The sequence below is a fragment of the Neopsephotus bourkii genome, unplaced genomic scaffold (assembly GCF_033783945.1).
Source record: "Neopsephotus bourkii isolate Nb327-2 ecotype Australia unplaced genomic scaffold, CSIRO-AGI_Nbou_v1 NB_973, whole genome shotgun sequence".
Classification (NCBI taxonomy): Eukaryota; Metazoa; Chordata; class Aves; order Psittaciformes; family Psittacidae; genus Neopsephotus; species Neopsephotus bourkii.
In genome coordinates, this window is record NW_026901467.1 from 101266 (window position 1) to 125605 (window position 24340).

A 24340-nucleotide genomic window follows, 5' to 3' on the forward strand; every position below is an offset into this window, starting at 1 on the left:
AAGATCCAGCCAAGTCCCATCTGTAGCCAGAAAAGTGGGTTTTCTCTCTGTAGTATGTTAATGAAGCAAATCTGTTTAACAGCTTCAATTCCAGTTCACAATACATGTCACTTCCCAAAAAGTTCACTATGAGATATATTGACGTTCAACTATAAATTCAAGTATTTCTACATTAAGAAATCAGATTAATACTTAATCCCAGATTGATCTGGGCTAGAAGGGACCTTAAAGCTCATTCAGTTCCAATCCCCTGCCATGGGCAGGGACACCTTCCACTAGAGCAGTTTGCTCCAGGCCCCTGTGTCCAACCTGGCCTTGAACACTGCCAGGCATGGGGCAGCCACAGCTTCTCTGGCCACCCTGTGCCAGCACCTCAGCACCCTCATAGTAGCTCAATTAACCATGTTTGTTCCTAAAAGGTAGAGTCTTATCATGGAGATCTTATTAATACATACAAAATTTATTATCAAAGTGAAATAGCCACTAAATTAAGGAAATCTTAGCATTTGCACCAATTCTGCTTCAACATCACCTGACCAAGCTAAAAAAAGCCTGCCTCAAAAAAAGACCCCAACAACAACCACCTGTTCAAAATGTAGTAAAAATACTTCTAAATAAGCAGCAACATCCTTTTTCTTTGGTTTCTACTGGTAAGATGCTAGCTAGACAACACCAAGTATAATGGGAACCTTTTACGCCACATGCAAAAATAACTGCGAAAGAGGTATGACACCCATGCCCAGTTCATAGCAGTACATGGTTTACATATCTGAGTGCATCAAGGATTAAAAATTACCTGTTTCTCCTGGACTATTTATGAGAAACTGACCCAACTTCATCTTGTATTTTAACAATCTCCTGAATCATCTTAATAAAGCTCTCTTAGGTAAAGCTCAAAGTGAGCTCACAACAGCACACAGACTTTCAGGCCCAGTATGATCCCAGAGTAATAGAGAAAGCAAACCTGTGGCTTTGCAACAGAAGCTCTAAAAACACAGATATTAACTACAATACAAAGCCATTTCTGTTCATGATTAATTTCAAAAGCAGCAGGTATCTGTTTATAATAGAAATAACAGTAAATAATAAAAAAATCTTAGGCATGCAGATAACCAACTTCAAAGTTATACTATGCATATACTTAGTCCATAAAAGCTCTCTAAGACTTTTCTGGCTCTTCAAATGCACATCTGAAGCCCACCCTCAATTGCTGTAGCTACAAACACAACTAGATGTATCAGCAAGTAAAGACGGGCAGCAACGACAACAATCAGCAACACTTCTACACTGCTGTTCTCCTACAGGGCTTCACTGTGTCTTCAAACGCCTACAAAACGCACCCAAGCTACAAACACCCCAACCTGCTCAGCCGAAGAGACCCTGAACGCTGAAACCCCGCTGCCCACCCCGTTACAGGCCTGAGTTCACAGCCCCTCCCGATTGCGGGGTGCAGCGACACGGGAGTAGAGACGGAAACACACGTTCTCCCTCCTCCCGACACCCAGGTGTGCACGAGTCCCTCCGCTGCTGCAATTCCTTTCCTGCTTCCCTCGGAAGCTCCCCACCAGCACTAATGAAAGGGACACCTTCCTGCTCCGTGAGAGCCGGCGCAGTCCGGCGGCTCAGGCCCGGCCACACGGCAGGCAGCCCACTGCGCCGAGCTACCCTCTTCTGCAGCCCTCCGGGAACCGGCCCCGGCCAAACAGCGACCCCGCAGCTCCTCGCTTCCTTTTCGGGGCGCCTCCACAGCCCGTCTCAAGCAGTGCCCGGCGGGGCATGGAGCCGCAGGTCGCGGAGTTGGGAAGAGGAACCGCACCTAGGCTGAGGAGTGTTTGTACTGGTACCAGCGCTGCCGCAGAGCCCCCCTCGGGACACCCCGTCCGCCGCGGCCCAGCACCGCTCACGGCGACGGGCGGCCTGGCCCCGCGCGGGAGACGGGAAACAGCGCCTCGGCCGCGGGAGAGCCACCGCTCAACCCACCCCCCACCGCGGACAAACCTCCGAGGGCCACTCGTGCCTCAGCGCCGCACGGCGAGCCCGGGCCGGGCCGCGGAAAGGGGCGAAGAACGATCCGGTCGCACCCAGGCGGCGGCGGCCGTTACGACGCGCCGCCCGCCTGTGCTGAGCATGCTCACAGCGTGTAGGGAGGAAGGCGGGGGGGGAGGAAGGGGGGGGTACAGCGGGTGCCCGCGCAGCCGGGCCCGCCTCCGCTTCCGGGGCTGCTCGCACCGCCCCGCCCCGCCGCTTCCGACCGCACTGCGCAGGCGCTAAGGGAAGGGCTGGAGTAGGTGGCTGGAGTATCAGGCTGTGTCTTGCTTCCGCCGCCCTGGCTCCCCCTGCTCTGAACGGGCCGTGAGGCATCAGGCAGACCCCTCCGTCCACCTCAGAGACCAGGTTTAGACTGTTCCGAGAGCGGACCTGGAGCTCGATGTGGGGGGGTCCGCAGTAGCGCCCTGGAGGAGCCCGAAGGGGAGATCCTGAGGGGAAGCGGCTCTTTAAAAGCCAGGCAGCCTGTCATTTGTTAATTTGTTAATTATCGGCCAGGGCAGTGCTGCAGTCACCGTCCTGGAAGTGTTCACACACCATGTAGATGAGGCCCCCAGTGACATGGGTTAGTAGTGGCTTTGACAGTGCTAGGGAACGGTTGGACTGGATAGCTTAAAGGTCTTTTCCAACCTCGATTCTGTGATTCCATTTGGATACATCCACCAAGAGATAGAGACAGAACAAAACGGTAAAGCACAGGAATTTTCCAACCTGGAAATGTGGACTGTTTCCAAGCACCCATTCCTCTTGGGTTTTCTCCAGTCACATACCTTCGTGCATAGCACATTCATAGTGCTTTCCACTGGCCCTCTCTGTCCCAGAATTGGTGTTCTGTCATTAACAGATGAGACATGGCAAAATCACCGCTCCAATTCTGATCTGAGAGGAGACAGGGCAGAGACAACACCTTACATTTCATAAATGACATGTGGCAGAGTGTACTGTGCTGGAGTAAGTGTGTCTCTTGCCCAGATGGAAAGAACATGGTGTTTGTCAGCATACTTAGCCACAGAAACATAGAATCAACCAGCCTGGAAAAGACCTTTAAGATCATCCAGTCCAGCACTGCCAAGGCCACCACTAACCCATGGCACTGAGGGCCTTGTCTACACAGTGTGTGAACACTTCCAGGGACAGTGACTCCAGCACTGCCCTGGGCAGCCTATTCCAATGCCTGAGCACCCTTTGGAGAAGGAATTGTTCCTCATCTCCATCTAAATCTCCCCTGGGGCAGCTTGAGGCCCTTTATTCTTGTCCTGTCCCTTGTTCCTTGGGAGCAGAGCCCAGCCCCCTCCTGGCTCCATCCTCCTGTCAGCTGTAGGGAGCAATAACATCCCCCCTGAGCCTTCTCTTCTCTAGACTGAACCCCTCAGGTCCCTCAGCCGTTCCTCATCACACTTGTGCTCCAGGCCCTGCACCAGCTCCCTTGCCCTTCTCTGGTTCCGCTCCAGCACCTCAATGTCTCTCTTGTAGTGAGAGGCCCAGAGCTGAACGCAGGATTCAAGGTGCGGCCTCAGTGCAGGGGGGCAATCACTAGCCTGGGCTACTGGTGCTGGTACAGGCCAGGATGCTGGTGGCTTCTTGGCTGCCTGGGCACAAGCTGCTCGTGTTCAGCTCTATCAGTCAGTACCTCCAGGTCCTTTTTCAATAGGCAGCTTTCCAGACATTCTTCCCTAAGCCTGTAGCATTGCATGGGTTGTTGTGGCCCAGATACAGGACCCATGTTAGGATGGAAAAACATCACATCCTTTACTCAGTACTGAAAACCTCAAATTTCAGAAACAAATCTAAACTTTGCCCTGCATTACCTAACTTTATTTTCCTGAAAAACAACAGTTTTAAGCAGAAGATTAGCAATAATCTGATTTGGTTCCTTAATGTAAATTCCAATGTCACAAAAGGAAATATTAAATTCATTTAGGGATACAGCTTAAACACCCATAAGAGGAGTCTTAGCTTCCTGTAAGCAGAAGAAACAGCTGAAAACTTTTACCATGATTCCTACCCGGATGCCTTGATCCACCATCCCCGACACTGATAGAAAAAGGCTCCTGCATCACTATTTAATGAGCCTCAGGTGGAAGGGGGAGTAGACAAGTAGTAACTGTCTGCCATAAAGAGGGTGAGCTGAGGGACTGGTTAGTTTCTTGCTGGGCTGTAAGCTATAGTAGCATGGACCTTAGCTTAGTAGGGGCTCTAATGGGGTATGAATAGCTTAAGTCTTGTAGGCTTAGGGTTTAGTTTCTTTGAGTTTTTTTGGTGGGTTGGTTTTTTGGTTGGTTTTTTTTCTGTATTACTTGCTTTTTCCAAGGCTAAAATAATTCTGGGAGTGTGGGCCTAGAGAAGTAAGGGGAGCCTGTAGGCTTTTTGGTGCTTACGGGAGCTGGTGGGTCATTCTAGATGGCAATTGAAAAGGGCTCCAGTGTTCCTGGAAGCTTTCTGAAGCTCTAGGCTGAACTGTGTGCTAGCCTGTAGCAGGTCTTGAATTCAGTTTTCTTTCCTTGTGATTTTGAAATGTTTAAGCTTTCTAAAGAGCTGAGTTGCTGTCTGTTTTTCCTGCTTAGTCACTAGACCTTTTGTGTTCTTCACTGATCTTTTTTTATTACTCTTCCTGCTTGTAAGCTATGTGTGACAGGATTGTATTATTTGCATGGTTTGGAATAGACTGAATTTAGCATATTAGTTAACTGAGGAGATGCGTAAGTGTGGGAGGGAGTTCTCTCTTGTGAATTTTGTATGGCTTTGAATGTGAGCTTATGCATAAATATTTTCTTTGTTACCTATTATCTAGTTTAAGTGTAGTGCCGCTCAAATACTTGGGTTATTGTGTTAGCTGACCTTGTTCTTGAGTATTTTATGAAGTGCATTTCCTGAATTAATAGAGCTCTTATAGTGGTCTCAAATGCAACACATGTGTTAGCATTAGGAAGTGCTTTTTTCATAATGCACTAAACTTCTGAGTGTGTGAAGTTGCCATTGAGTTTTTTGCTCAAAGCTAATTTTTACTTGTCTGGAACACTACTTATATGTATATATAAGACTACACTAAACTTACTAGTCCTGTGGCTTTAAAATATGTTATAAAACTGGATTGAAGTACTACTTCTGAGAGCTGCCTATAAAAGCTTGCTTAACAGAGGATAAGATAAAATCTTTGACCTTGACAGTAATGCAAATTATTTACTTTGTTTGGAAGATAATTGCTTTTTCCTGGAAAGTTCTAGTTTCATTGGGCTGGGAGAGGAATATCTGCTGAATTCTGACACTGCATCAAAAACATGAGGTCACACAGTTCTTTCAAGTGGTTAATTCTGATTATTTTTCTCTTTCAGTGTTTAAAAAAAGAAAATGAATACTGCCTCAGCTTCAGAGAGTGGATCGTATTCCACAAACCACACAAGACCCTTTTTTTATGTACAACAAGCAGCACAACAGCCTTTTCCAAGTACATGGTACCTCAGTCATCCATATGGTCCATACTGTATACCTGCTCCAGGTAAAGTAAATGAGAGCTGTCTGTGGTAGCTTTGCTTAAGAAGTTAATAATTGTTTCCTCCACTTATTAAGTGGAGGAAACAAATGTGTATTTGTGTTAAGAAGCTTCTTGGGAATTTATGGTAGTAGTATTGCAATGTTTTAGTTACCAAAAATCTGATTTATGGAGCGTTAGTTAAATGTGTAGCTTGTGTGCTGGAAAGCATCTGCTTGTGGAGAATGGAAGCTAAGCAGAATATTAAGTAATGGTTTTCCCACAGATACAGAGGTCTAGAATATGCCTAGCAATTAATGTGTGTGTACATATTTGAGTTATGTATACATATTGTACATATGGATAAATACAAACTTAAAGATCCACATAGAAACAATATTGTTAAATACATCTTGTAAACGTGTGCATGTTACCATTTATCTAGAGCTGTATTTTTCAAAGGCAATGCTATAACATAGTCCATAAAGTAGCAAAGAGGTATGGAAAGCTAACTGGTGTACATTCCAAGTTTTATTTCAAATGTAGCTCTCCAGATAAGCTGTTCCATAACAAGGAGCCCTCTCTGCTTTTTTTCACCAGATTTGCTTCCAAGTGTTGGTGGGGGAGTGTCTTTCTTACTTATGTTCTGATCTTGTAGATGTTCCTGTGTATGCAAGAAACTATTAATTGGAATGACTTATTTCAAGAAGGTATATTTGTCTGCCTTTTTTCATTCCCAATGTTTAGGCTTCCGAAGTGGACATCCCTATTTTCCATTTTATTCTGTTGCACTCCATGAGTACCCTGGATTTCTTGTTCCACAGCAACCAGTACATGCAAGAGTTAACAGAAGGCCTTATTTTAATGCTCCCCAACCTTCCCCTATGTTTTATCATGCAACAAGATTTAGACACTATAGTACCCCTGGGAAAAAGATGGAAACAAAAGAAACACAGACTGATCCTAGACAGCCTGAAAACAAGCAAAAGAAGCATCAGGATATCCGTATGGAAACGAAAGGTTGTGATGCAGGAAATGCTGCCTGTGTTTCTTCTGGCATAGGTACAGAGACTGAAAGTACTTCAGAGAAACAAGATTCATCTGGATCTTCCATTGTGGTAGACAGGGAGTTTCATAACAAGAGCCCTTCCAGCTCTACACAGTATAGAAGTCTTCCTACTGGAAGCTATGCCTTTGAGAAGGAAGAAGTGAGGATAGAATATGGAAATGGCTCTCCAGCTATTCAACTGTGGAAGTCCTTTAAAGAAACTATCCCTTTGTATGATGTGGCAAGTGGTAAAGCAGTCCCAGAGAATATAGTGCAGCGTGACTTATTTTCTGTTAGCTCATGTGAAGGAATGATGTATAGCACTCCTGAAGGGGAGAAAATGGTAACAGGAGCTTCCTTAGATGAGAAAAAATCTGTTCTCCCCTCTAAACAGGGTGTTGAAACTGTGCAAGAAAAAGAGGTCCAAAATAATGAGGAGAAGCTGGATGCAGAAAAGCAAGTGAATGCAAGTCAAGGGGCAAAATCCCCCCCAGGTGAACCCATGGCAGTGCAAGTCACAGAGCTGTCAAGGTCTGTTAGCATAGATCAACCAGTGGTAAGACAGGATGTGGTAGTAGCTAAGAAACTGAGCTCTAAAAAACCTACTGGCTCAAAAACTTCTCAAGAAGAGCCCAGCTTTATTCAACAAGCAGGACTGCTTCCATCTAGCATGGAGGTTATGAGTGACTTGAGTTTCCAGCAGAAAAAGCTGAACCGAAGCCACAATGTGACCAGTGAAAGTCAAACTGATAGGAGTGTTTGGTGTGACGAATCCATGGAGAAGTACGTTCCTTCTAGCAGCTGGCTGGCTTGTGTGGACGCTATGGACACCAACTACACCTATGATATTTGTCTGCCACAAAGGAAGCGTCAAAGTGTACTCAGTCTTTCTTCTGATGACGTGTCCTCTAGAGAGGAAGGCTCATCAATTGACAATGCCCCAGTGTCTTATTTTGTCCCCGACTATGTGCTTCACAAAAGCATGTATGCTTTCCAGAAGAGTACAGAGGGCTTGGAGAAAGAGAAAATTAAAAGTGCCGGGTCCCTTAATGAAGATGAAGTGGTAGGAAGGGAGCAGATTAATAGCTTGCATGACCAAGATGTCAAAAGCTCTTCAACCATGAAGATTAAAGAGGCTTCCAGTAAAGGCAGAAAGTTGGGAAACCTTCCTAGATCTTCTAGTCGGATGAAACTCAATTCTCTCAGGACAAAAGCAGCTAAGAGTTTGTCAGAAGTTGAGGACTCTGAAGAATACTCTGTGAGGGGAGAAGAAGATGATGAAGAGGGAGAGGAAGAGGAGGATGAGTATGATGACTATGACATGGATGAAGTGGAATATTTTAATCAGGAAGCTACTCCATATGAAATCTTGATGCCTAGTACAGGAAGCTTCTACCAAGTTGGCCAGAGGGTGCTTTGGAAACCACCTAGACATGCTATACCAGCTCACTTAATCAGCTGGCCTGCTCAAGAGATGGTAAAAACTAGGAATGGGCTTGGTGACAACACTGGTGTAGTTTACAAGCCAAAGGAGAGAGAACAAGATGGTGCATGCAGTGACTATGGGTATTATGGAAGAAAGATGCCTACAGCAAGAAGAGGAGGACTTGAACACCAGCGAGCACTACGGAAATTCTTGGGAGGTAAGAAAATGGCTGAGGACAAAGTGCTGCTGAATAGAACACGCAACCCACCTAAGTGCAGTTGCAAACTGTAGTTGGAGCCAGTGGGGAAGATTGGAGCAGAGCTGTAAATACTGCAGAATTAGGTTGGATTTTCTTGAGGAGAAGGGGTTTGCTACTATCTTTTGCCAATTGCAGGAGGATTCTGCATCTTCACAACCAGCAGAGGAATTTGCAAAAACTCTCCTTTGAGTTAGATTTGATCTACTTCACTTTCTGACATTAGTGGCAATTTATTGATTTGAAAAGCTTTTGGTTATTTGAACTACACATTTACCATTGTTTAATAGTATCTTGGAAACCTGGCATTTAAATGTATACGAACATTCCGAGTTCTCATCACATGCACAAGTTAAGTGGATGAAACAGGATTAAATTCATTATAATCTGGTGGCCATGCCCTGTGTAACTTCTCTGCAGAAAAGGAGTCAAACCATTGTTAGTTCACTGTAGCTGCTGCTCTCTTGCTGTTGGCAACAAAGGCTTTGCCTTATTTTAATCAAATCAGTGTGAAACTGTAAGTTTGACCTGGAAAAAAGCATGTTATTAGTCAAAGAGACTAGATTCATCTGAACTGAAAATGAGTGAAGTTATAACCAGTTATGAGCCCTGAGTGATGCAGGAAATTCAGTGAGTGGCTCTTCTTTAGTCCAGCCTTGTATTGTGACAGGTATCCAAAACAGGGTGATCTACTTTTAATGACAGTCTTGGTGTTCTTAAAGTTCATCTTCTTTGTACAAAATCTGTAACTTAAAACAGTTTGTAACATGTCAAGTGTGGTCTCTAGAAAGCCATGAGGTTTTTCCAATAGCCACTTATTATTAGATTCAGTAGCTAGCTTTGCATTCTGACTTTTGGCTTGAACAGTATAATAACATTAGTAAAACTAAATACTAACTTAATTCTTTCCTTAATTAGGAAGGCTGTTCAGGGAGAACATGGGGATACCACCTGAAGAGTACTGGATTAGAAGTGGTGCTAAACCCAAACTTACCAGCCAAATACCTGGTAGTCTCTTACCCACAGCCAGGAGCAAAGAACAAGGTACAACTTACTTGCTCAGTATGTTTCTGTGATTAAGGAACATTCAAAAGGATCTGATACAAAACAGAAAGCTTATGGTATTTGAACAAGTTTTGAGGATAAAACTAATGCTCATCACTTTGATTTTGATGAAATACCTGTCAGTGCATCTTGGGGTATATTTATATCCTTCTCAAACTGAAATGTGTGAGTAAGGATGTGTTCTAGCTACTCATCTTGTTTTAAAGGTACCAGGGGAAATCAAAGCATCAAATGCTTTGTGGCCAAGCAAAGCCTTTATTTGTGCCGACCTGCTACTTCCATAAACTATAGTATTGATTTTTCATCTGGATAATGCTTAAGTGCATGTGCAATGATAGTTCCTGATCTTGACGAGTAGAACATAGGAATCTTGTGATAGCTACGTAGGCCAGTGCTTAGAAACTAGCATGGACCACAGTTACCTTGCTACTGCTAAAGGATGTCTGCGTGCAAATCATCTTGATGTGGCTACGGGAAAGGTGAACAAATCATAGAATCATAGAATAGTTAGGGTTGGAAAGGGCCTTAGGATCATCCAGTTCCAACCCCACTGCCATGGGCAGGGACACCTCCCACTAAACCATGTCACCCAAGGCTCTGTCCAGCCTGGCCTTGAACACCACCAGGGATGGAGCATTCACAACTTCCCTGGGCAGCCCATTCCAGTGCCTTACCACCCTTATAGTAAAGAACTTCTTCCTTATATCCAATCTAAACTTCTCTTGTTTAAGTTTTAACCCATTACCCCTTGTCCTATCACTACAGTTAATGGGTTACTTTAACAAAACTAAGGTTAGCTAGTTTCTATATCTTTTTCCTCTGAAGAAGAAAGTTTTGCCTTTACAGTTAAGGTTTACTTAGAGTGCAACTTTGTTTCTAAATGCTCTTCAAGGGTGTTTTTCGTGGTAAGTGCTTTGGAACAAGTGTAGAATTTGCTGTAATCTGAGTATTACTACTGTCCTGGCTTATGTGCTTTCAAAGTATCACAGGATCAGCCTAGCAGGTAACAGTGTGATGCTATTTTCAGGATAGGCTTCTCTTAAGTGATAACATCTATCATGTTCCCCATATCAACAGCTTAGTAAATTGTTCTTCAGAGTGTGTTCCTTGGTTCTCTCTCCACATTGCTTTGGTGCTTGAGCATGTTGGGATTTGAGATTTGCCTCCGGAGTTGGATACTTTGTCCTATCTGTTACCAGATTTGAAATTGCTGTGGGTTGTTTATGCTAGCCTGCTCTGTAAAAGTTGAAAACCTCTTCCTTTATCAATACTGTTCTTGGCTCCTTACTACAGTTCATAAAAATCATAAAATAGTTCTAAAATTTTGTTTAACTTCTCAGCATGTCTCTTCTGTCTCTTCCAAGTTATAGATGGTATGGCATGCTAAGGATGTTTGTTACTCACTGCTTTTTCCTCTTATAATTTGGAGAAGCTAGCATGTTCAATGCTAGGAGGAAGGAATAGGTTTCTTAATGCTGTCCATGCCAACGAATGCCTTGGAAGTGCTAGTAAAATCACATCCTTTTTAAAATGCTGCTTATCTTAAGACTGGTTTCTTCATATTGATCTTAAATTTAAGTGCCCTGCAAGTAAAGGGGTTTGGCTAAACAAAGTATGTTGCTTTAGCAGTAATATCATATACTAAATTTGACTTCTTGAACTGTGTACCTGTGGTGCATAACTTAACAGGTCTGAAGAACTGAGTGTTTTTGAGACAGTGGCAAGTGTGGTCGCTTAGACAGCCATCAAGTAGTCTTGAACACTTAAAAAGTGAACTAGAACAGAATTATCCAACTTTCATTGGAGTTTTTTTTGTCACACTCGCATCTATCCAAGTTATGCCCCAAAATGCAATACATCCAGAGTTATGGTTAGTGATTCGATATTGTAGACATGGAGGACTGTTGCTTCACATAAGCAGTGTCAGTTTTGTCTGCCACTAAAATTGGCACATAGTGGGATGGGAGAAAGAGGAGCACTGCAGACTAGTCAGGGGAAGTCAGGCTTAAATTTGCTTTTAGACTATGCTTTGGAGAAATAATGCCAGTTGTATTTTGCTATGTAGGGTACCCACCTTTGCCTAAACTGAAGAAGAAAAGAATAAGCAAGCCACCTTCAAAACGCAGAGACACAAGATGTGAGGTGGAAGAAGCATGGGAGATGCCTAAAAGCAGTGTCCACAAAGGTTGGTATACAGTGACAAGCTACAACAATGGCTGCTGTGAGATTTTTCTTCATTACTGTCTAATAATTAATGGTTTTGTTTGAACTGTAAGAATATCAGGTTGTGAAATAATAGTAAATACATTGCTATTGTATGTGGGCAAAATTGAGGGGAGGAAAAGCAAGCTCAACTTTGAACACTGAATCACTTTGCTATGAAGACTGCTGTAGCTTTGACCAGGTTAGATTCCTTCTCCTTATTTAAGGGAAAGGAAGGAAAAAACCCACATACAAAACTCCAGTGTTTTAGTCTAGTTGCTTTCTAAACTATTAAGTGTTGGGTTCAGTGTTGCTTTGCAGTGATGCTTTTTTTTTTTAAGCTACTGGTCTGTCTCAGCAAAAATACTGTTACTTGAAACAGCCCAAATGCATATAGATGGTTCTTAAGAACTTGAACTTTATGAAGTAGGAACTTTGTGCTACTTTGGAGGAAGCTGAGAAAGGTGATGGAGGGAAATACCACATTGAGTAGGTTCAGTAACAAATATACTCTTGTGCACTTGTGGGAGAGTCTAAGAAGGCTATAGATTGAAAAGGGTTGGTATGTACAGGAAGCTAATTTAGGTTGATCAGAGTTCCTTCTGGATATGAGCAAGTTGGCATGGTAAAGCTAACCTGAATATTCAGTCAGGAAACATAAGGGGTTGAAGACAGTCTCTCTTACATTAAAGAGATGACAATTTCTTATGTTTGCAAGGTTGGAAACCATGTTGGACTGAAGCATCTTGCTACTCAAAATTGGCATCAGTGAACTGGATTATTTGAACAGTGTTAAACCCTTAATTGCTGTTCCTCTTCAATAAAAGCATCCAGAAAACGTGCATCATTCCAAAATACTTTAGATTTGCCCCAGAAACAGTTGGTGCTTCTTGGGTGCATTCAACAATGTAGTTGCAGGAGCACGTTGAAAATATACGAGTTTCATGAAGAACTCTTATCAATCTGTTATCTTGGGATATTCTGAAACACCATTCCTGCAGAATTTATCCTTACTGGTAAGCTGAGCACATAGTTTTATATCAGTGTGATCTCCTGCAGTAGGACAAGGCAACCGCTGCTGTCTAGTCTGTCTTTAGAAGCAAATTGGCATGTATTGGAGGGAGAGTGCATCGCTTAATCTCTTCCTTTTCTTTCTTCAGGGCACGGATCAAGAAAGTCCCTCTCTAAGAGACAATAAATGCCAATATTGGGGCAGGATGGGAAACAAAGTTATGTTTTGCATAAATCCCAAACTCTATTATTTTCTTGTATATTTTGTAAGTTGCTGTGCACTCTTAAAAGATAAGTAGTGGCATTGTAAAGACTGAGGACACTTAAAATGGAGTTAAGTATTTAACACTAAAAGCACCTTTTTACAGCTAGCACACCAACTATTTAATAAATTTAATAGAATTGCACTTTGAGTCTTCTTGTATTCCATCTATTACCTGGAAACAAACCAGCTTGTTACAGGGGGGTGTGTGCCTCAGTAGTATTAGTATTATTAGTCTTTACTGCTGTCCTGATGTTGAGCTCTGCAGGGTTGTGAAGCCTGTCAATGTTATCTCATAGTCAGCTTGTCTGTATGGTGTGGCTTTCAATACCAAATTATCTTCCATCAACTGGGTTTTTGGTTGGATTTTTTTTTTTGTTGTAAAAGTATATAGCTAAAACTGGATCAGGTTAAGTACTGACTTGAAGTTTCAAGGCAGCTCCTCAGGTCTTAACTCTCTTCAAGCGCATGACTGAAGAATAAAACTGAAACACTGTGGTAATGGGATGCTTCCCCCTCCTCCCCTTGTTTTCCTTTGGAGACCTTTTAGTCCCCTATGGAGGCCTTGAGCTGGAGAGGTGAACTTTGGTGAACCAGAAGTTTTTTACAACAGCACTGTACCCTGTCCCTTGACTTCTTACTGATGACATCTATAACTGCTGATACTGTCCTTGGCAACCTACTACAGGAAAATTATCTATAAAAGTAAGATGATAAAACTAGTGATCCTCTGAATAATGGAAATAGACTGATCTAGATGAGGTGGAAAGCTCAGAAGTGGCTGTTTTTATGTGGGAGTATTGAGGTTGCACTTGCTTACTTGTTTTAACAAGCTTTTATAATTACAGCCTTCACCCCAAGCTGTTAGTGAAAGGATCCACTTTAACACTATGATCCAAGTTTTTGATTTACGATACAGATTTTGATTTGGCTTTTGTGCTGCATAAAGCCTGTATTACATCAGAACCTGAAAGAATAAAATGAAGGAGGGAATGACTTCCAGCATGGAGCTTTTTAATAGTTCGGAAAATATAGGACTGCTGCTCTTGGACATCTAATATAGGAATGTGCTGCTCTTAGAGGAGGAAAGACTTTATTCTGATGGGGAGGATCAGTGGTAGAATCTCTTCAACGTGAAGATTGTTCTTAGGTAAGGACTGACTTCTTTTCCCCTAAACTTGAGCATAGCCTTGGCATTGAATACTAAGCCAGTTCTGCTGACAGACTTACCAGATAAGCAGCAAGACACAGTTAAAGGAATATTCATGACCTCACAGTTAGATGGCAGTCTGTTAATAGCTAATAACTTCACAGGTACTCCCAAGATCATGCTACTGATCCTTTCACAGGTCTTGCAGGAGTCAATGTATTTCCTACCCAGACAAAAGAAACAATTTAGGCTCTGGTGACGCCAGCTCCCAGAAAGATGTGAGGGAGTAGCAGTAGGAGTGTTTAGACAGCTCCTTGTCTGGAGAAAAAAAAAAAAAAGCTATTTTAAATGAATTCCTCAATCTTGTAGTGTACCCATGCTATGTACCCATACCAATGCTTTAAGTAGTAGGCATAAATGTGTAAGTGCTCCAGAAATACTTCTTGGGTTGTCTTATATGTGGTGTATTCTACTCTGACGGTACTAGTTGTATGACCTCAAAACTAAATCTTCTACTTGGCTTTTTTTCCACTCAGCAGCATAATTTGTGGACTGCATCTGAAGTCAACTGGTTTACAGCTATATTTAATATTCCAGTGGGTAAAATAGCCACACTTTAGGCAAGTTATGAAGTACAGACTGTGTTTTATGAGGCTGTGAGTTGGAAGTCCAGGCTGCTTTTATTTGGGCAGATAATCAGCCACAGGGATTTTTGAGATTTAACTTTACAGGTGCTCATACGTGGCACACTTTTCTCAGTGAGGCTGGACTTTCCTGTGCTGGCAGCACTGACCTTGCAACTGGGGCAAGTACAGCTCTGCCCTTGAAGCTTTCACATGCTTCCTGCAGCACCTCTGAAGAGCAGCTGAAGAATCTATTTGCTGCTTGGCACACCAGTAACGAGTGGTAGAGGCTTCTGAGGCTGGGAGATTGGTTTGAGCAGACCGAGTGTCTGCAGCTCAGAATCTGACTCCTTATTTGTAGCTGACTAAAACCTCTGTCACAAACTGGGTGTGCTGCAGTCACTGAAGTGGAGCCAGTGTCTTATGCTGGCTTGCCACGTTTTAATTCTATGTTCCAAGTGTCAATTTGGTAGCACCTGGATGGCATAAAGCTTTCGCTTTTACAATGTCCTGTCTTCTGCCTTATGTTGGAAAAAAATTGCAGGTCTCCTCATGAAAATCAAACTATGGAAGACCAGAGTCAATGGCACCTCTCCTTCCCCTCCCCCCCTTATCACATGCTGAGAGAAAAAACACATACATGGCTTAAAAAAAAAATTCTTCACATTCCCCTGACTCACTGCCATCTCAGACAAGACTTATAACCCCCAAGTGATTTCACAGCCATAGAAATAAGACATCAATATTTATACTGGACTCTGACAAGGATGGTCATTTCAGCTGTTAAGTTTCTTTCTGGTGAAAGAGCCAGGAGCTCTGAATTTACTGCTGATGTTGCTGATACAGGGAACTATCAGGAGTCATCAGTGCATCTCATCACAGGGAGACAGGCTGTATAATACTGGAGGATAAAACACAACTCTGCATTTAAGCTCTGGGAATAAGAATCCTTGCGTAGGTAGCTTTTGACTACCTTGTTTTTCCCCAGAACATATTGTGAATGACCGGCAAGGAATGGGGATTCATTTTTACTAAATGACTCTTTAAGACATGTAGGAGGGAGAAAACACATTTTAATGTATATTTTCTTTCCCCTGTCATCTTTTCCAAAGGTCTCAGGAGGAAAAACCAGTCATCTTCCATAAGATTTAGTCTGTGGTTCCTAATGTCAGTGTTAATGTTCACCTTACTAGTGTCAGAGCTTTATCAGGCCTTTTTCTTTCAATGTAAACATAAGCACAGAAACTGAATTCCATGTAAGCCCTTCCTACTCCTGTCAAGGCAAATGTTTCTCCTTCTCCTTTTGCAGACTACCACTATGTATCTCATCTTGGTCCTGAAATCACAGCTTTGTACCACTGCATCTTGATGTTTCAGAAAAGAGCTGTTTACTCTCATGCAGTTCAGCTTACTCTAGCTAAGTGAGCCTTCAAGATTAGTTAGAATAAAAGCATGGCCAGTCCACAAGGTCAACTGAGTAGGCAGAACTTTTCCTTCTTCCTGCTTCTGTGTTCTTTACTGCTGTTCTGTGATTTCCATGTCTATATTGGAAACCATTTTGAAAGCCTTACGCACTTACGTTCTTGTGGGATGATTCACAAAGTAATTGTAAACAAAAAAATAAGGTGGAATTTATTTCCCCGAGTAAAAAAACCTCAGATGTACCAAAACAACTGATACTAAAGTATATACAGAAATGAATCCTTTTCATCTTGAACATGAAAACCCCTTTTTAAATAACTACACCTACTCCATCTTTACACTCAGCTTCCAATCCTATAGGTTGGAGAAATGTTTGAGGTGTTGTAGAACTATGTGTATTAACGGTGATGATGTTGAAATTTTATTACACACAATAAAACACTCAAGTTTTATTAACCCAGCAATTTTAAGTAGATCCCCTTGATTAACCTTCCTTTCCTTCAGCAGTGCTCTTTACTTCCCAGCTGCCAGTAGTAGGACAAATACACTGAACTTCACATAGGCTGTATGCAGTATAATACAGTACAAGCTGCTGCTTATGAGCACTGTAACTGAACTCCCAGTGCTCTGTATGTAATACAATAACTTTACAGAGAAAAGACACTTCAACGGACAGCCAGCTCCTGCTGCAGGTTTGTTGGCAGTACCTTGGAAGTCGCTGTTTCCATCACATGTGGCGATGCAGAGCCAAATCTGGCCAAGGCAGATGACCCTTAGCACAGGTTTTACAATAAAGATATGGTTGATAGAGAGTTGTTTAATGCAGTTCTCTTCTGGCTGCAAAGGGGCAGGAATGGACGGGCCAGCGTAGGATGTCATATGTATCATCTATACATTCCCAGTTTAATAAAGGCTTTTCTGGTGGTTTCTTCCACATCCTTTGGATTTTTCCTTTCACTCCACCAGAAGAGGTCAAGGAGCATGCAGCAGGTGACTGCTGCTAATCAGATTCTGACTTCTCATTAGATTTAGATGACTTACGCTTTCTCTTTTTCTTCTTCTTCTTTTCTTTCTTTTTCTTTTCCTTCTTTCTCTTTTTTTTCTTATGTTTATCTCTGCCTTCGGAGGAAGTGGAGCTGCTGCTGTCTTCATCATCCTTATCACTGTTATCTTCTGAGGTAGAGTCCTCCAAGAGCTGCTTCAGCTCCTCTATCCTGAGTTTAAAAACTGGAATAAGAATCCTTTCTAGCTCCTTTTTTTACCTGTAAAACTTTATTCTAGCTTTCATCTGTTTCCTTCCTAGCCTGAGAAATGGGAGCTACATGCAAAGGGCAGGGGAACACTTCTGCTTCTGCCACATTACACTCCTGTTACAGTATTTGCAGACTGATAAAAGCAATCCCTTTAGCACAAGCAGATGCTCTGTTCTCTGGGACTTCCCATCCCATAGGATGTCAAAGGCAGAGCAGGATATTGGCCAATATTTATGTGTGCAAAATAGTAATGCTACAGCTATCACCAAACCATCCTAAGAAGTTCTGTGCTTATCCACATGCAAATGCGTGTTGGAATGCTGATATTATGACATTCACTGTCCTGATGACACACAGATGATGGTACTGAAGCCTTTTTTAGGCCTACAAGTAAACTAAATGCAAGTACCTGATTATTATGGCATAAATGAATGACTACTCTATAACCTTTGTTTTGGGGAAAAGTGTAGATGACAGAACTAAAAAAGCAGGAAGTATTATTGTGTGATTCTTAAGAAAGCAGAAATGCATTCGTGTCTACTGACATAAAGAAACTGCCATTAAACAAAATGTAAGGGTAAGCTTGTATCAAGATTTCCCCTATATTAGTACTGTGACCAAAATGAAAACCAAATTGAAAATACAGTTTACTATGGAGCCACACTTACCTCTTTTCTCTTTCTTGCCGTTTATTTTCCTTTATTATATTATACATTGGATCTTCGTGTGCCTTTAAAGTGGAAAACAGAAAATCCAGTGTTGGTAAAGCAAAGTATTTCTTACTGACTGTTACATTTCCTAAAAACAAACCAAAGCAACCCAGATCCAGAGGCTTTTATCAAAAGATGAAATACAGTTAGCAAGCTCTTAATTCCCAGGTATACTCTCAGGCTTACCATACTTAATCTGAACTGGTTTGGTTTTTATTACTTTAATGAAGGGGACCCTTCTTAGGTATAATGCTTCTCTGCCTCTTCAAGCAGTTAGCTAAGAGAACGCCTTTCATGTACTACAGGAATAGCTAGACAAACATAGAGAAATTCAAACTGAGCTGTATGCAACCTTATAGCATATTCTGTATATAAACACACAAGAATGATTACAGGAGCAAGGAATATAAGACAAACAAATAATGAAGTTCGAGTTGTCCTTGCTTGCTCTGCACTACCATTATTGATCCTTAACTCAGTTCTTATGCAGCGGAACAGGCACTGCAGCAAAGTTTGTGGCGAAGGAAGGTAGCAAATACTGCAGATGTTTAAGGTGAGTTCATGCCATGCAAGAATTCAGCAAAAAGATGGGGTAATAATTTCTGTTGGAAGATTAAGCAAACAAGTTCAACAGAGACGAGGGATCTGATGTTGACCAGAGGTGGGAATTAAAATGTCAGTAACAAATGAAAGATGTTGGGAATGCACCATGAAGGGCCTTGGACATACAGCAAGAGTTTGAAGCAACAGAGAAAAAAAACCTGAGGAACAGTGAAGAATAGAGGCAATCTTGTTATGGGAGGGAGCTAAACCCACTCTATGCAGTAGCATACAATCAGTATGAGCTCAGAATCAGGAGAGAATGAGTCCAGACTATATTTTAAAGGATAGAAATGAGGACATAAGACAAGGTGACAAGAAACTGAAATACAGGTTAAGAATGCAGAGCCACAGGAAAAGTTAAAGAGGTCATGCAGAAAGAATCTGCAGAACTGAGATGCAGCTTCATGTAGCAAGAGATCAGACCTGTAGACAACTGGATTACAGACCTAGACAACAGGCTTCATGATGTGGTTGTTCACAGCGACAGCAGAAGGCTTGAAGCAGCTGCAATGTGGGCAGCTCAAGCTTGACTAGACATGTTTTGTTACGTTGGCATTTTAATCACAAACACTGAGTATAATGGTTGAAACAGCTTCTTGAAGGTTTTCAATGTAAATGTAAAAATTACTAATTTTCCTTTTGAAGAGTAGATTTTCTGCAAAGCAGTCAAACATCCAACCACATCTGTAGCTTTTTCTTTATTAGGAGATTTTCGGCATCTGTATTATACTAGAGACAGGGGAAAAGTCCTTAATATAGCATCATCTAACAGGCTTCTCTTCACTTGCAAGATTATGCATTGTCAGTATTAACAAGTACAAGCAGTAATACTACAGCATTTGTACTCACTACTCTAAATTGTTCCAATTTCTGGTTGCCTTTAATGAAGAACGGGCATTCTTTATCTCCTGTTCTGTGTCCGTAACGCTTACACCTCCAACCTTTAAAAATCAAAGAGCAGCAGTGAATTGCATCTCTGAGCCAGATCAGAAAACCCCCCACCAAAACCGTATTTATGCAAATATTTTCCATGTATTGGAACAAACAGTATGATGTTCATAAAAGTACAGCTTTTATGAAAGGCTAGGCAAGGCTACTGCGTGCTTCAAAATACTTTTATATCAGCATGAGGTCATAGATTCATAGAATGATTTCTGTTGGAAGGGAAATTAAAGCTTATCCAGTTCCAACCCTCTGCCATGGGCAGGGACACCTTCCACTAGAGCAGGGTGCTCCAAGCCCTGCCCAGCCTGGCCCTGAACACTGCCAGGGATGGAGCAGCCACAGCTCCTCTGGGCAACCTGTACCAGCGGCTCAGCACCCTCAAAGGGAAGAACTTCTGCCTAAGAGCTTATCTCAATCTCCACTTTTGTCCTGTCACTACTTGCCCTTGTAAAAACCCCTCTCCACACTTCTTGTCAGCCCCTTTAGGGACTGGAGCTGCTCTGAGGTCTCCCCTTAAGGAGCCTTCTATTCTCCAGACTGAACCAGCTCAGCTCTCTCAACCTGGCTCCAGAGCTGACCTGCTCCAACCCTCGCAGCATCTCCATGGCCTCCTCTGGACTTGCTCCAACAGTTCCATGTCCCTCTTGTGTTGTTGCCCCAGAGCTGGATCAGGACTGCATGGGCGTCTCACCAGAGCACAACAGAAGGGGAGAATCTTCTCCCTTGACCTGCTGGCCAATCTACTTGGACCTTGTCATCTGTCCAGCACATCTGCCCTCCCCCAGTGTAAGTGGATGGCTCATGAAGGTCCAGTGACATCTGGAATATTTTCAGCCTTACACTGCATGACTTTGACTTCTTTTCCCAAAGGCATCCAAAGCCCTTTTGTTGGGGCATGTGCCAGGAATTCTCGGGCACCTTCATTGCCTGGCACATCAGGTATGCAGTCCTCTGGTTTTGTTTCATTCTCCTATGAAAAAAAAGGAGAATAAAATAACTTTTTTAACTTGCTAAAAATTAATACCTCAAATGTTCAGGCTTTCACTTACTGTGGAAGCTATTTTCCCTGTAACATTTCTTTTTCTTGTAACATGTAAGGGGTTTTAAATGCTTTTAACAGCATTAAGTAATTTGCTTTTGTCCCTCACCCTTGAATTTTCCAGTCGGAACTTTATTGCCATATTAATTCCATTCCTTCCTATTTTAGTAATTTATTTAAATAAGTAATGTAAATGAAAACTTAACAGACAAGCAGAGGCTTCTTTTCCCTCTTTCTTCTAAGAAGACATAATAATTAAAAACAGCCTTTACATCACAGATTATTTCTTTAGGTTAAAAGCACTAAATGATGGCTTAGGTATACAAATTTGGCAAAAGAAGTTATAACTGTGAAAGGAAAAGTATTTTTACACAAATATTTGAGCATTAATAACCCCAAAGCATCCTGGCAAGATGTCACTCAAACTGAAAGTCTGTTTTGCCATAAATGACTCCCCTTTAGCCTATTAAATACTGCAGGAAGTGTGTGCGCTAAGAGGTGATGAAAGAACTGGTCTCATCCTATCTGGGCATTTCACTCTGGATTCACTAAATCACGGTTCAGGTTGTAACTGAGGAGACTGAGTTTTACCTGGAAGCACCTAGTATACAGGTCACTTAAATACCTAAAAGACAGGTTTTGTGAAAATCCCTTGTCATGCTAAACATTTACTGCAATGTATTTACCAACCTTAATGAGCCCAGGGGGAGGTTTCTCATAGCTGAAAAGCAATAGGAACATTGTTACTCTGCAGCTTAGCACAAACACGTTGAGAACATACAGTACTTTGATGGTATAGAGCTAAAACTTTCCTTTCACCTCACATTTTCCCTTGGATTTCACTCTGTCAACAGGTACCAAGATGCAGGCAGACTGAGACAGTGTTTCTCAGATTGCCACACACCTCGCAAACATCCTTCCAGGTTCATTCTCATGTGGGAGAACTGCTTTCATTGCACTGCTTTACAGGGATGTGTGGTACATCCAGTTCACCTTCAGCTATCATAAATGCACAACTCCCTCTTTTTCTGTAGCACCCCCCCCATCTCACTGATCCACTCCAGCACTGCTGAATCACAGACACAACCAGCTGAAAACATCCCATCAGACTGTTCCTTACATCCAACCCTGCCAGCCAAACCTAACACATACTGATTTAATCTCTCTGTATTAAATCTAAAGACAGAACCATACTGACCCAAGTGTCATCTTTCCTGCAGCATTTCTTTTAGAGTTAACAGCAGATACAAAACGTATTTAAATCCAAACAGCAAGCAGGCCCTACTTAAGAGCACAGCACCTGAGAAAGTGCCTGTGTTGGGAGTTAAACGCCAAGGCACTATGAAATGGTCTAATTTTTTAGTCCTGCTTAGTGCATTTCACTACAGATTTTTACTGCCATTTGGAAAGGGGAAAAAAATCATATTCTTGTGAACCTCCTGATCTTCTTATTCCATTAAGCCCCTTTCAAAGAAATTCCATAAACTCTTCACAGCACTGCGGATTACTGATGGGAGTCATTCGACAGATCTCAAACCTTTGTATCTTAATTTCTTTTTTAACCCACTCTAGTGGAAAGCGGCTGCACAACCTCTGCTTCTATGCTGCAACTCCAAGACTCCCAGGAACGTGGAAGAAACTCATTTTCCCTCCAGAAGAAGTGGTTATAGAGGCACCGAGCAGCACTGCAAGCGGCCCCGCTCCCAGAGGCACGGTCTGCTTATGGACAAAAAGGAGCCACTGTTTTATACAGTTACGGGGCTGGAGCAGCCGCTGAGGGAAAGGAACCAGCCCCTGACTCCCACGGGGCCGAGCGGCAAGTAAAACCCAAACCCCCCCCCCCCCCCCCCCCCCAAGCCGTGCACTGGGAACGAGCCGCAAAGGGGCGGGGAGCCTCCCTCCGCCGCTCCTTACAAGGACTCGAGGTGCTGGATCTTCTGGAGCTCCTGCGCCTCCAGCCTCTTCCGTTTCCTCTCCTGCCGCTCCTGGCTCTTCCCGCTGAGCGCCGGGGGCTGCGATCGGCTCTTGAGCCGCGCCCGACTGCTCCTCGCCGCTTCCTGCCGCTGCGCCCTCCCTTGCCGCTCCTCCTCCGGGCCCTGTGGCGCCGTGTGGGACATGGCAGCAGTGCTCAGAGCCCCGGCAGCCGCCGAGGCCGCGGCGACGAGCCCGCCCCTCCCCGCTGCGCATTTAGGTTTCACTTCCCCTCACGGGCGGGGCGCGACCGCCCAAGCGCTGACTGCCTCCGGTGCCACGGCTGCCTTCGGGCCTCCAGGCGTGCACGGCGCTGGGCGGGAAGGGAAGCCATGTTTAGCTCACCGTGAGGCGGCAGCAGGAGCGGGGCTCCTCGCCGGCACCTTTCCCGGCCATTAGAACTAACATGTGGAGTGTAGGGCTTTCAAAACACCGATATTTAAAAATAAATAGGTGATAATAACATAAACCCCACCTCAGTGCCACAACCATTCACACACTGGGGTTGAGGCGGGTAGCCCAGAGGTCGGGGAGCAGAGACCAGGGCAAGTGGAGAGGCAGAGGCTGAGGGTGCCGTGTCCCTCACCGAGGCCTCGGGGCTGTGGGAATGCAGCTGGTGGGTGTCTGGGCATGAGGAGAGCAGCTGGGTGTGCAAGAAGGGCGTCCATAGTGGTGGTCACAGGCCACCAGAGGCCAAAATAGGCGTGAGTGGAGGGAGGAGAAGGTCAGGGACATGCCTGCAGCACCCAGAACACATGGAGGCAGGTTTGTTGTCTTTCTTACCACTTTTAGTGGGTGGGTTGCTGCCCGTGGAGGTGTGGGCTGGCTGTGGGACAAGAACCTAGCCGTAGGTCCAGCGAGCTCTGGCCAAGGCTGTGCTGGAGCTGCCTGACAAGCAAAGGGCAATTCCCTCTTCAGCCCAAAAGCACTCCTAAACAGCCCGATCTATACCCAAGTTTTGCAGTTTCCTGCCTCAGCCATGCTGGTTGGGCTGCAGGATGAGGAATGGAGGCAAGGTGGTGTTGGGAAGGTGAAGTTTGAATTGCTGCTTCAGCCTCACACTGAAGTTCAAGGCCACATGAGATTGCTTGAGAGCTGAGTGAAACATACAAAATGGATCTCAGAAGTGGAGGAATTGAAGGTGATTTTGACTGTGATCTCCTTGCTGCTTCAGAAGTGGCAAAGGGTGCTGTTTCTTGGTAACTGATATCGCAGCACCCTCTGCTTCTGGAGTAAGAGAGAGTCCTGAGAAAGCCCATCTTTTACAAAGAAAATAGCAGTCTTACGGTTTATTTAACCATGTAATATTATTAAACAAGCATTACTTTAATGTTGTTTTAGCTTCTACTTGCTAAAACCTCACTTACTTCGGATGAAAGTGTTTCTCACTTGCTTTCAGCTAAGTGGCTGCCATTGTAACTTCACATCCCAGGAAACTATTTTTGTCCAGTTATATCTGTCACAATCTTTTGCAAGGATTTGGTGCTTATTTTAAGGTTTAAACAAAATAGTCTAGCTCTTCATTGCATACCATGCCACCAATATATAATATTGATGATTTTTATTTAATGCTCCAAATTTTGTAGGCTTTCATCCCTGGAAAAAAGGCAGCAGCCATTCATGCACGGAACAACACTCAGCAGCAGAGTGACATAATCTTGGAGATGCACTTCTCAAAAGAAAACCAACTTCTGCTCTTCATAAACTAATCCCAGCATATCCATCTGGTGAAGATGTCATGAGATGTCGTGTAAGTTCTGAGAAAACCATTTTCATTCATTTAACCTGACAGAGGGGAGATTGAGATGAGCTCTTAGGTAGAAGCTCTTCCCTGTGAGG

The 24340-nt window shown here is 43.3% G+C and overlaps 3 protein-coding genes across 3 annotated transcripts in view; 2 read left to right on the plus strand and 1 right to left on the minus strand.

The window, feature by feature from the left end:
• Positions 1–5367: 5367 nt before the first annotated feature.
• On the plus strand, positions 5368–11578 carry LOC133215397 (uncharacterized). The gene is made up of 4 exons (XM_061359415.1): positions 5368–5542; positions 6263–8206; positions 9164–9289; positions 11376–11578. The coding sequence occupies exons 1-4, from the start codon at positions 5395–5397 to the stop codon at positions 11576–11578; spliced, it is 2421 nt and encodes an 806-aa protein (XP_061215399.1). The 5' UTR covers positions 5368–5394.
• A 4589-nt stretch (positions 11579–16167) lies between these two features.
• On the minus strand, positions 16168–22762 carry RP9 (RP9 pre-mRNA splicing factor). Its single transcript, XM_061359406.1, has 6 exons — positions 22445–22762; positions 21221–21251; positions 20332–20461; positions 19396–19487; positions 17902–17963; positions 16168–17194 (listed from the first exon to the last, which is right to left on the minus strand). Exons 1-6 carry the CDS (start codon positions 22645–22647, stop codon positions 16981–16983), a joined length of 732 nt encoding a protein of 243 aa, XP_061215390.1. The 5' UTR covers positions 22648–22762; the 3' UTR covers positions 16168–16980.
• Positions 22763–24116: 1354 nt separating this feature from the next.
• The window catches only part of FKBP9 (FKBP prolyl isomerase 9), a 32159-nt gene continuing 31935 nt past the window's right edge, over positions 24117–24340 (plus strand). Inside the window, exon 1 of the mRNA XM_061359391.1 lies at positions 24117–24251. The gene's annotated coding sequence lies outside the window, so the exon portion shown is untranslated. The remainder of the gene's footprint in view (positions 24252–24340) is intronic.

What these genes read in the sequence shown, in the direction of transcription:
- LOC133215397 (XM_061359415.1), top strand. Translation starts at nt 5,395, where the DNA reads ATGAATACTGCCTCAGCTTCAGAGAGTGGATCGTATTCCACAAACCAC. An exon ending in ATACTGTATACCTGCTCCAG is followed by an intron (nt 5,543 to 6,262) that starts GTAAAGTAAATG and finishes CCCAATGTTTAG; the next exon opens with GCTTCCGAAGTGGACATCCC. An exon ending in AGCCAGGAGCAAAGAACAAG is followed by an intron (nt 9,290 to 11,375) that starts GTACAACTTACT and finishes TTTGCTATGTAG; the next exon opens with GGTACCCACCTTTGCCTAAA.
- RP9 (XM_061359406.1), bottom strand. Translation starts at nt 22,647, where the DNA reads ATGTCCCACACGGCGCCACAGGGCCCGGAGGAGGAGCGGCAAGGGAGG. An exon ending in CTCCCCCTGGGCTCATTAAG is followed by an intron (nt 20,462 to 21,220) that starts GTTGGTAAATAC and finishes TTTTTTTCATAG; the next exon opens with GAGAATGAAACAAAACCAGA. An exon ending in AGAAGTCAAAGTCATGCAGT is followed by an intron (nt 19,488 to 20,331) that starts GTAAGGCTGAAA and finishes TGATTTTTAAAG; the next exon opens with GTTGGAGGTGTAAGCGTTAC.